Genomic DNA, 12,284 nt, shown 5'->3' with positions numbered 1-12,284 from the left:
ACTGGGGTATTACAGGGAATCGTCGGGATTTACCCTAAGTGACAGGTCTACAGGAATTGGCTCCAGGTTGAAGTTCCCCTGTGAAAACTAATGTGCGGAACACAATGACCGAACCTGTAAAGCCGCAGATGGAAGCAGGGTTTCTTACGGGGCTACGCGGCAGAGCCTCATTGCTTCAGTTGTGAAACATTTGATATTCTAGGCTCACACACGTGCTTACCCATATGTAAAAGGCTTCAGGTTGAAACTGTAGCTAAAGTTTACAGCACCCTAAAAATACCCCACGGAAAACCTGTAGCAAATGGCCCTCCTTCCTACTTCCTCAATTCTAAGTGTTCCTTCTGTCCGGATTCATAGTTGGCCTCTGATCTCTTCTTTCATGGAGCGTCTTTAGAGTTCAGCCAGAACCGCATAGGCAGGGAGGGTAGAGGCAGAGGTGGAGAGCTCGCCAGACCGTGTGGGGACTCCTAAACAAAAGAAGGCACACTTCTGAGCCTCTCCAAATTGAGGAAACAGTGAAATTGTAGGGTTCTTTGTAGGGGGCCTTGAATATGGTATCCCCAGCATCTTTGATTATTGCATGCTCCATGCCATGTTTTAGAAAGGCGTTACCTGACCATCCTTCCATCTCCACCAACAGAACATACTCTGCCTCTTAGGACCTCACACGGACTGGCTCAACTCATGTCATGAGCAAAGCTCAGACTGTCTCCTGTGACCTCATTATTATTGCTATGGGGTAATAACGTAAAGAGCAGTGGATTCAGAACCAAAACATCTGGTTCCAGTCCTGATTCTGCTGCTTACTGAGCTACGTGACCTTGGACTAGTTGCTTGCTTCAGCTTCCTCCCGGAGGTTTTAAAAAATAGACTTTAGGATTCCTTGTTTCCCTTTAGAACTGCTCTCTCTTTTATTTCCCCTTTGGGTACTGAGTAAAGAACCTGGGTCATCATGCCCTTAAAGGGAAAGAAATCCCCCTTAGTTCCTTCCGTAAGAGAGAGAGGTGGTTGAGGTGAGAGCAAGCTGCTTGTGGGGTACTAAGTACTCCCCCCCCCACACACCTACCACATTAGAAATTATCATGCTATAAATGCTGTCCTTTGCAGTAGGAAATACCATTACCTGCTCCTCAGTCCCAACTTACAGTTCAGGGTCTCAGGAGAAGATGATGGTGAGAGCCAGTACAGCAGTCAAGTTCTAAAGAGACTGAGAAATGAGGAAATCAGTGCTCAGACCTTAGTCAAATGTAACTAATCAAACCCCTGGTGCTCAGCACAGGACCAGAGTATATAAGAACCTTCTCCTTGGAGATGGCTCCATGGACTCATTCACCCAGCTACTCTAGGCCTCTGACATTTGCAGATGAAGGTAGCCTGCCTCACCCCCTAGTGTTGTATTCACTTCTGTAGAGCACCTACTATGTTGCACTGTCACTTATTTTCATGTAGGTCTGTCACCCCCACTAGACTTTGAGATCTTCAGAGATTATTAGTCTTTGGTTTTCCAGCACTATCACAGCACTTCATATATAGTTGGAGCAAAACAAATGCCTGTATCCCCATACCCACTGTTCATTGAATTTTATAGGCTCATGGAGAAAAGTCTGTTGCTTTTCAGTAGAGAGTCTGAAACCTCTTACCAGAAGCTCTCTGATGGGTGTGACTAAATTCAGAGGCATCATTCGGGCCTACACACCTCTCTGCCAGTTCCTCAGAATGCCTTTTGCTGGTAACTGCCACCCCAGATTTCCAAAATTCAAAAGTGGAGGAAATTATACACCAGAAGCAGGGCCAGGGTCATCATGAATTAAAAAGCTAAATCAGTTTTCACTAATGACCCTCAGTCCCCTATTCCTATCAATCTGAGAGAAAGAAATGATCAAATAAAAGAATTCCTTTCTGTCTTGGAAAGGTCTTTATTCTGTGGCTAGGTGTGGGATAAAGCCATTAGCAAGCTGCTTTTTTATGTAATAAGATGATCAAAAAGTATACAAAATATCTGAGGCTTTTGCGTAAGTGTTCTGGTAAGGAACATTGTTGAGAATGTGAAAAAGGAAATAAAGAAAAAAGGTTGTGGGAGAAATGTGTTACTGATTCTACAAGCTCACACAGTTTAAGAAAGTGCCCCTCAGGTACTTCTGTTAGAGCCTATTTATTCTAATTCTAAACACATCTCAAATAGGTGTAGTTTTGGTTAAATGGTTTCCCAGGCCACAGTAAGTCAGAGATAGCACATTAGATAAGAGTTGGAGGCAGGCACTCTGACACATCAAGAAGTGACAGCTGGCAGTCTGATCATGAGTAAAGAGACTGAAAAACCTATAAAAAGCAGATATAAGAACTCAAAAAGAATTTAGCGCAGATGCCAGTACTCCCAGATGACATGCATAGTGCAAAAGTGATGTTTATCATGGTGACCCTGATTTATTGAGAATGGATAACTACAGATAGTTATAACTATCTGGATAGGGTATTTATTTCTAAGACGTGTAGGACACTTTAGAGGATATGTGTGACATATTTTAGTAAGTTTTCCACTAAAAGAATTGAAGGAAACAAAAGAAAAGATAAACAATATTGGCACTTGAACATAGAAGCTTCAGTTTTCTGAATCACTGTTTCATGGAGTATATATCATTCCCTGAGGCCAGATAAACTGGGTATCACTGAATTCAGAATTTTAAAATATCGGCTTTTGAAAAGGTATAGTTTTACATTTGTTTGGAGTTTCCAATATGGAATCACTGAACTACTGCAAGAAGCTCAAATTTAAGGCAAATATCCAACTCCTTTCTAGGAGCCTATTTTTAAAGTACATGCTGAACATGTTGTTTAGTATAAATCTCATGCTAATTGCAGGAAATATGTGATAATTTTCTGTGAAAATCTATTAAATTTTATGAAAAACTAAAACTTACATTGGACTTCAGCATACACTGTATATCCATTTTTAGCTGATGTAAAGTAACACAGAACTATGGCTATTGATCTGAGGGTCCAACAGATTAAGAATTTTTGTCTAATGAAAAACATTAGATTGCTATCTGAAGTAAAAAACTATTATCACAATAGCACAGCCAACTTTCCGCATTATAATAGCCTTAATTGGTATACGAGGGCTCTGTTCATTTCTGTGCAAAGGCCTTAATACTTTTGCCCAGTCTTGTCTTCTAAGGATCTCAACTGGCAATCACCTTCCGTGGAGAGGTTCAAAATTGACCTGTGACATATTCAGAAATTGAGTGAGGCTTCTTTTAACTACTTTTGAAAAAAATCTCATGATGAGCAATAACCAAACTTATGGCCTGCGTCGTCAATAACAGAGAACTAAATGAAAAATAGTTTTCACAGTGATAGGAACTAAAACTCATCATACTTTAAATAGCTATTAAAATGTAGTTCCTAGTGCCTTGGCTCTTTGTGAAGAAAAGGCCACATATCAGTTCAATATGAAGTTTGCTGAGAAATATATGTATGCAAAATCAAGTGGCACAATACTATATGCGTACCGTATATATAAAAGCATTAGTAATTCAAGATTCATATTTGTCTTAAATTGAAAAATCACATATATTACAGCACATTTTGGCTAAAATTTCACTACTGCAGGCATAGGACCGTTCTTAGTGAATCATTACTGGAGTCATTACTCCAATGTTTTAATTCATAACCAATTACCAAAATAACAATTTTCAGATGCCATATAGACAGTATTATTTTGCAGTCTGTCATCACTAACTTTATCTTATTATCATTAAGTATATAGGTATTTGGACTAAATGACTGACGCATAAAATCTGGCCTAACCCTGAGGTTTTTTAACTTTATTATACCAAAAGTATACAAATGCTAGAACATACATTGTTCTCTGATTTACTTTGAATTTTTTTCTGGTTATGGAACTAATATTATTACCATATGGCATTGCAATGTAGCTCAAAATATTCAAAATGCTACTTTTCCCCATTATTCTGGGTTATACGCTATTTTTCTAAGTTCAGGAAATTACAATGCTCAAAAATCCTACATGGTTTTCTAATGGTAATTTTTATTTCCTTTGTTCTTGTGGTTTACTTGTGATGTTTCATGAATGCTGCCCAATCAAATTCAGTTTCCACGGTTGAAGATGTGGCAGTGGAAGGTAGTTTACTGACCGAGGGATATAGCAGTTCTGGCCTCTTGTGCTGGCTCCAGGTAGCTATTCGTCTGATGTTAGGAGGATATGTGATACCTCTGGGCTTCATATTATAAAATGCAGGGGGCTGGACAAACTGATCTCCGGGCTTGGCTCCACATTCTATGACTTGTAGCTTGGTTGCTGTAAGTCAGCAGAGGGAGCACTTTTTCTACATCTCATAAATTTTGACTATTATTTCAACACCTTTCAAAAACCAAGGGGTTTGTGAAGAACATTACTGAAACTAAAAGTTGACAATCCTTCACGGTTTGTATCAAATCACAAAATTGGTTATGAATTTGAGAAAAGTCTATAAATAATTATTTCTTTTCCTTGAATTCCATGCTTAACTCCCACAAGAGAATTATTTTATAAACGTTAAGAAGCTAAAAATATAAGAAAAGTTCAGCACCCCTAAATGGTAGATATTTATACTGGACCCAAGGAAGGAGAAATACCAGGTCACACAAAAGTCTAGATGGTATCAAGATGAGAAGTGAAAAATTCATCAATCAAAAACATCAACAAATTGGGTCTAACATAAATAGACCATGCCAGTGATCAGTAGGTTTTTCTTTTGTACTTTCCATTGAGATACATTGGAAACAAGTAGGTAGACATAGTCAGAGCCTGGAGGCTTGTTAAGAAATTGGAAACGTGTGGTATCAAGCCAATGACAAACTTGTATGTCTGAGAACGTCAATAACTTTCATCCCTAAACTCACAGATACCTTAAAACTAATTGAGCATGATGTCCTTTTAATTATTAGACAATCTCATATCGTATATTAAATTTTTTATTCCTTAGTAAGAATTTTAAAATCACAAAATAGTGTGGCAATATTTAGGTAATAGAATTTATGGAGTGCTGAAAATACTAGAATATAAAGATAATTTCTAGTTCATCTTCACATACTAAAATTTTCTAAACCAGCTGGTTTCTTGCAGACAGTATTTATTTTTTTTTAATAATTTAAGACAGCATAAGCTTGTACCAAGCATAAGCATTGTAACAAAAGTGCAACTTTTCAGCAAATCCTCCCCAAAAGATATTTTAACTCAAAATATCATTAGCACATAGTTTCTCCCTACAAAAATAGCATGTCAGACATCATTAATTGGATGTATTAACAACTATGTACATAAGAGCCACCTTGTAGGCTAAGAGTTTAACGTTGTTTAAACACAGCGTTTGAGGCAAACCGTAGCAACAGCAGCAGCAAATGCACGAAACTGACTAAAAGACCCAGATATTTTCTTCAGTTATAGTCAGACTGTTGTGTCTCACCCCTTACATAACATTCAAGTGAGATTTCTCACAGTGCTACCTTGGCAACAAACTAAAAATATCTAGACAAGGTCTTGGTTTAAGCCTTATTAAAAAAGCTTTCTTTGTGATTATCGGGTATCTGGTTTGGTCTCCAGAAAATACATAGACTTGGAGATAGGAAGGCCTCACAGGGCTTCATTCCACATCTTTACAGCATTTCCAATCAAAAATGACCAGTTGAATGCTTTCCTCCACGTTTGTTATTTAACAGAATATAGGATAAATCGTTTGGGGTTTGTTTTCTTAAGTTCAGTGCACATTCCTTTTTTTTTTTTTTACTTTACAGCAAGATTATAAAAACTTAGGAACATGGTGAATTAAATAATGACAAGGTGGGAAGAGAGGCACCATATATATATGTGTATATATATATATATATACATATACATATACGAATGAAATTAAAATGTATCAATTGATTCATGGTCAATTTCTCAATAAAGTGCTAGTAAATGTACCAAGAATGATTCTGGCCTTCCTCATCCATCTCCTTCCCTGACTTAGTTCTGACAATGGCCCAACTCCCTGTCTCTTTAAACAAGAGCAAGTTACTAAGGGATACCATTCAAACCACTTCAGAATAGGCTGCAACGTGTCTGCATCCTCGCTTCTTCCTCTTTGAAAAATATATGCCTTTTAAAAAAGCTTGAACATTATAAAATACTGAAGAGTAAATTCAATTCTAAAAGATCCTCATTCTGTTTGTGGAAAGCCTCCTGAAGCAGGTGGGACAGCTATGCGGCAGGCAAATGACAACCACCCGGGGGGCCGGGGGCCGGAGGCCAACCCCTGGCACCCCCCCCCAACACACACACACACACCCCGTTCCCCTACCCTGGTTCAATTAGCTCACCCACAGGAGCACACCCTTCTTACTTCTTCCAGAATTAGGTTCTACATTTAAAAAAAATAATGGAACATGGCCTAGAGGAAGGCAAAACTTATTCGGGCGAATCCTTGAAAGAAGAAGAAAGTATCGACATCGCAGAGGTTCTTTCGTAGCTGGTGGGGGAAGAAGGGGACGTTAGTGTGCGGAGGGTGGGGTGGAGAGGGATGAGCGACACAGGAACTCCGAATGTACACAAAACACCTGTGTCGTTGTTTTAAAAGCCTGTCGTGCATCTATTACACTTCCTCCCTTAAAAACGTTAAGGGCGTTTTAACGTATTAATCTTATTATTCCGCGTGAACCCTCGTCCTGTCTGGGGGCGGGGGGCGAGCATTCAGTGGGCTTCCTTCCCCGGCTGCGAGGGGTCTTCCTGAGCAGAGCTCTCCGGGTTCCCGGGCTCGCGGGCGCCGGCGAAGGCCAGGTGGGTGCGGCCGTGCGGGTGCGGGTGCGGGTGCGGGTGCGGGGGGTGCAGCGCCCCAGGGGGCGCCACCTCGTGCGGCAGGAGGGTCGCGGCGGCGGCGCCGGCCTTCTCGGGAGGGGGCGACAACACCGAGGACAGGCAGGGGAAGGCGGCGGCGGCGGCCGCGGCGGCGGCGGCGGCGGCGGCGGCGGCGGGCGCGGGGATGCCGGGGTACAGCAGGGGGAACGGGGCGGCGGCCGCCGCCGGGTACAGGTACTTCTCCAGGCCGCTCTTGTCCAGGAAGGGCTGCACGTAGGCGGCGGCCGCCGAGGGCGAGAGGAAGTAGAAGGGCAGGCAGAAGGGGGCGGCGGCGGCGGCCGGCTGCGCGAAGGGCGCGCCCCCGCCTCCGCCGAACGCCACCAGCGAGCTGAGCAGGGCGGCGTCGGGTCTCAGCAGCGCGGCCGCGGCGGCCGGGTCGGGCCCCAGGAGCGCGGCCGCCGCCGCCGCCGCGCCGCCCCCCAGGCCGCCGCCGCCCCCGCCCCCCAGGCCGCCGCCGCCGCCGCCGCCGCGGGAATCCAGCTTCATCCTCTTGGGCGCCGGCGAGTCCTCCCCGGGGGGCTCCTGCTTGATGGTGACGCGGCCCGCCCCGGAGCCTTTGCCCTTGTCGCGGTCCGGCCTCGCCTCGGCCTCGCCGCCGTAGCCGCTGTCGGTGTCCGTGTCGTTCTCGGCGGCGAGCTCGGCGCTGGGCTGAGTCCGCTGGATGACCGGCACGCAGTGGGCGAGGGGCTCCAGCTTCTGCCCCGCGCGCTCCAGGCAGGGGGCGGCCGCGGACCCCGCGGGGGCGGCGGCCGAGGGCGCGCCCGCGCCTTTGCTCAGAGGGACCTGTTGAGTCAACAGCTGGGGGGTGGGCAAGAACTGGGTGGCCACGGCGTGCAAGTGGTTGATCAGCTGGACGCACCGCTGCTCCCTGGGCGTCCAGCTCTCAAACCGGGAGAGGTATTGCAAGACTTCTTTGGCGCATGTTTGAAATCCCGAGTGGAACGCATCCAAGTCGGACTGAATGGGCGATTTCAGAGATCGCTCCCCTAGGATGAGGAAGGGGGTGGGGGTGGGGGTGGGGGCAGAGGCATGGAGGCAAGAAGAAAAATACCGACGTTAAAACATCTGCTTATCACGTGGGCCCTACATTGACTAAAGTGATCTCGGTTTTTCTTCTGTATTCGGGTGATATAATCCACCGGTTGCCGGGGGTGTGTGGGGGGGGGGTGGGGGAGAAAGGGGAGGGGTGGCGGGGGTGGGGAGCAGAGGGGGGGCGCTCTACTCCCTGCTGGAAAACCAAAGTGGAGAGCGCAACCGCCACTTTAAATAAAAATCTGATTCCTCCGAGTTCTGCTGAAAGCCTCTAGGATGCTTCGGGAAATGGGCACTTTCCAATGAAGGGAAAGTATAAAGCAATTTAACAAATGAGAGTGAGCCCCGTGGGCCCAAGGAAGGAGGTGGGGGTGCGGGTGCGGGTGCGGGTGGGGGTGGGGGAAGAGTCCCAAACACTGCCCCTCTGTGGGCTGCCCGGCTTCATCAGGGTGGGTTGGCCTCCCTGAACCGACTTACCATTCTGTAAAGCAATTATCTTCTGATGCTGCTGCTCGGTTAAGGCTGTTAAAGCTTTTAAGTGTTTCAAAGTTAATTCCAAGACTACCGCTTTCTCCAGATGCCCCAGAGTCTGCAGGGTGCAAAAGAGAAGGGGGCACTTGGTTACTTAAAAACGCACATTTGGCTTGATTGGCTCTCCACTCAGCACAGCAACTTAAGCAAACATTCTGAAAGAAGTACTATTCCTATACTTCTTGAGCTTTCCAGAAAAGACGGGTTATACATGATTTCTTGCCTTCAGCTTGTGAGCACCTACTCTTGAGTTTGTGGGAAACTCTACACTATAGCACAAGTTGTAAGGCATATGATATTTACATTTATTCTTATATCTCTGGGAGTAGTACCAAGCTATTAACACGCCCTTGGAGAGCAGCAAAGAATGAAAATGTGTCTCTTACTGTCAACTTCAGATGTTCAGGCAGTAAATCTTTCAGCTGAGCAATGCATTCATTAATTCGATCTCTTCTTTTCTTTTCTATTAATCTGTGCGGTAATTTGTAGGTATCCTTAATATACGACAGTCATGGAAGAAACAAAACAATAAGCTAAACATTTATTGGATAAAACAATACCCCCCCCCCCAGAGCCCCATATTATGTGATAAACTATGCCCAAGAAACCTTTCCTCTGGACTGTTCTGAAATGCAATTTGAATTCAGGTATGATGTTTAATCCCCCCCCTGAGAGTATCCAGCAAACCACTTAAAATTCACAGTTGGGGAAGCTCAAGGGCTGGAATATATTTGCGGGCAGAGCTTCGCTGTGAAATCAATGGCCCTAATTAACTATCCAGGCAGGTTATGGGGAACATCGGAAACTTACACTTACCTTGCTATCGTCTCGCTTCATGCTCCTTTTGGGCTTACACATATACAAAGAGGAATAGTCCAGTCTGCAAAACAGAAATCAGCATCAGGCACCCACTCGGGGAGGGGCACTGCCCTTGCCCGCTCCATACCACTTTCTGGAGAAGAAGAAGAAGAAGAAGAAAAAGAAAAAAAAAAAAATCAAACTGAAGCCTAGACAGATATTCGCAAGGGTGCGTGCACCTTACCCTATAAAATCTCTATGTTCCAGTAACTGTCTCTCTTGCAAATGAGGAATTCCTTCGTCCATGTTCAACCGCTGTCCGTTTCCTCTGTTTCGATTTTTTGGGGTTCTGTTCTATAATCTGCGGGACGATAGCTTTGGGAGATCTTGGGGGGATCTGTGCGTCTCCAGTCTCTCTCTCTCTCTCTCTCCCTTCTTCAGTGCAGTGTTGAAAGTGTGAAGCAGTTGGTTCCCCCCCTCCCACCGCGCTCGCTCTCTCGCACACACGCACACACACGCACGCACACTCGCGCCGGCCCCACTGCGCTGGTAGTTTGCTCTCACTCCGGGCAGTGTTTGGCCACAGGGCACGCGCGTCGCCGGCCAGACCAGCACCCAGCTCACGTGCGGAACGTACCATCCGCGGTCCAGCCCGGAGGGGGGCGGGGGAGGAGGGGCCGGGCCGGGAGGGGGTGCCGGGAGCGGGCTGCGAGGGAAGGCGAGCGGCAGGAGGGGGCGGGGACACCTGATCAGGGCCACCGGAAAGGAAAAACAACTTCGGCCAAGCTATTCATCTTCCCAAAGGCGTTGCAGTCAGCTGGGGGAGGGGCGGGGGAGGGGGGCGGAGGGGAGGGGGGAGGGGGAGGGGGCGCCGGGGGTGCGGGGCCGCCAGGGCTTCCTCGGCTCGGAAACGCTACTCCTTCGCTCGGTCCGTCATTACGGTGTAGGAACGCGAACGTGGCTTTTTTGCTTCGCCACCGCCTGCACGGGTGGTTCGGACCCGAGAAAGGAAAGAGAAAGAGAATTCGCGGTGGGCAAACTTCAGTCCCGGAGGAAAATTTGGAGACTTGTTTGCTCCCTGTGGCTCGGTGGCCTGGGGGTGGGGGTGGGGGCGTGGGGGGGAGGGGAGGACCCCTTGGCCCTGGTTGGGAGTCGCCCCCTAATGGGGCAACTTGAAATCCCCTCCCCGAAGGATTTAAAAATAAAGGAAAATGTAGTCACTGGGTCAGAATGTCGCAATCCAAGTGTCTTTCGGCGACAGCGGTGTCCCTGGGCCACCCGAACTTCCCGCAGCAGCCGGAATTGCGGTGCCACTAATCACAGAAGCAGATGACGACGTTGGGGCCTCTGGTGCTCCCGGAGGAGCGGGGGGGGGGGGGCGGCACGAGAGGGGCTGCCGCGGAGCAGCGGTGCCGCATTCTCCGCCGCCCCCACCGCCTCGCGGGGCTGCTGCGTGCCCCCCCCCCCCCCCGCCGTGTGATAAGCGACGCCGGGAGTGTGCAGAGCCCACGTTTACTACCGCTGGCACCTCCAGAGCCTCCCTCCTTAATCCCGTCGCGAACGGGCACCAGCACAGGGCCGGCAACGTGAGCCGACCTGCCGCCGCTGCCACATCACTGCGCGGGGAAGCCGTGCGCGCGCTCGCCCGGGAGCAGCGGCGCCCGGCGCGGGGAAGCACACGGCGGCGCCCGCCGGGCCACCTTTCCGCGGAGCCATCCCGGCAGCGTGACTCACGGCCAGCGAGAGTTACCGAGAGGCGCCCGCGGAGGCGCCCCGCCCACGCCGCCGGCGCAGGGGGGCCGAGGGCGGCCGGGGGCGGCCGGGGGCGGCCGGGGAGGGCTGGTCCCGCGGGACTCCCGGGGCTCCCGCTGCGCGGCGGCCGCCACTCGGCGCTGCGGGCGGGGCGCGGGACCCGGCGTCTGCGGATTTCTCTTACATAAGCGGACAGGATAGGTGGGAAGCCTAAGGTCTTTCCTGCCTGCAGCGAGAGTCAGGCTCACGTCCCTCTGGGTCATCCCCGAAACCGTCCCCCGAGCCAGCGGCGCACGAAGCGGGGGGAGCGCTGCGCCCGAGGCACACGCCCCGGGGGGCAGCGGGGGGCTGCGGGGGGCAGCGCGGACTCGGGCCGTCGCTACGTGTCTGCCCCCCCCGCCCCGCAGAGCGCGGGTTCCGGGGACGGATCTGGGTCGCGGGAAGCGGCGGCTGGGAGGAGGTCACGTGTCCGCGGGAGTCGCGTCTGCCCCAGCCTCCGGGAGCCGCCGGGGCCGCGGCCAGGCGCGCGCTGCTGCAGTCTCCCGAGTCCTGGGCGGAGGCGCGCCGCGTCTGGCTTCGTGACTCCCGCGGCGGCGGCGGCGGCGGCGGCGGCCCAAGCTCACCCCGGCCGAGGAGACGCTCGCGGGCCGCCCGCTGCGTCTGCCCAGAGGGCCCTGTAAGGTCTCGCCGCTTCTCCAGGCGCGCGGACCGGTTTGCACCAAACAGGCGCTTCCAGAGTGATAATACTTAAGTAACGTTGAAATACTGATTTCATTTTAAACCTCGATCCAACCTGTCTCTTGTTTCCTTCCAAGTCACTGGGGAGTTCATTCTCTTTAGTGGGGAAGGCGATTGGATGCCCTGAAAGCGGCCTTGCCCTGCAGTAGTACTGTCTGCTTGTTCTAAATGGACCCAAAAAAAGGGGGGGGGGGGAATTAGGAGGGAGAGGAGATACCTTTAAGGTGAAACCTCCCCTTACAGGTTTGCGAATGTTTGAAGGAGGAAGAGGGTGTAAGTGCGTGTTCCACAGCCAAGTGCTCATCTGTAAAGGAGAGTTAGAATATTCGGTGAACACAAAGGCCAGATCGCTTCATCTTGGCCTTGTCGGCAGGGCAGACCAGACACAAGGCAGACGTCTGACTAGGGCAAACCGAAGGGCCTAATTCCGGGACGGCCTCTAAAGCAATTTAGAATAAGAAGAAAAAAAGGAAAGAAGACTAGTGGATCATGGGCGGGTTAAGTTTGGCTGTACACTTCTCATAACTGGAAGACAGAG

The 12,284-nt window shown here is 49.3% G+C and overlaps 1 protein-coding gene across 1 annotated transcript; it reads right to left on the bottom strand.

The window, feature by feature from the left end:
* Positions 1-4,956: 4,956 nt before the first annotated feature.
* Positions 4,957-10,051, bottom strand: BHLHE41 (basic helix-loop-helix family member e41). The gene is made up of 5 exons (XM_077870677.1): positions 9,501-10,051; positions 9,275-9,338; positions 8,845-8,952; positions 8,405-8,516; positions 4,957-7,881 (listed from the first exon to the last, which is right to left on the bottom strand). The coding sequence occupies exons 1-5, from the start codon at positions 9,560-9,562 to the stop codon at positions 6,731-6,733; spliced, it is 1,497 nt and encodes a 498-aa protein (XP_077726803.1). The 5' UTR covers positions 9,563-10,051; the 3' UTR covers positions 4,957-6,730.
* Between the last annotated feature and the right edge of the window lie 2,233 nt (positions 10,052-12,284).

This window comes from Canis aureus, chromosome 25 (assembly GCF_053574225.1).
Source record: "Canis aureus isolate CA01 chromosome 25, VMU_Caureus_v.1.0, whole genome shotgun sequence".
NCBI lineage: Eukaryota > Metazoa > Chordata > Mammalia > Carnivora > Canidae > Canis > Canis aureus.
Note: the sequence above shows the minus strand (reverse complement) of the source record. Positions and strands in the feature narration are given on the sequence as shown.

Excerpts from the sequence above, each read along its gene's own strand:
- BHLHE41 (XM_077870677.1), bottom strand. The coding sequence starts at position 9,562 with ATGGACGAAGGAATTCCTCATTTGCAAGAGAGACAGTTACTGGAACAT. Across the intron at positions 9,339-9,500 it reads GAACATAGAGATTTTATAGG|ACTGGACTATTCCTCTTTGT; the intron begins GTAAGGTGCACG and ends TCTGTTTTGCAG. Across the intron at positions 8,953-9,274 it reads TGAAGCGAGACGATAGCAAG|GATACCTACAAATTACCGCA; the intron begins GTAAGTGTAAGT and ends TCGTATATTAAG.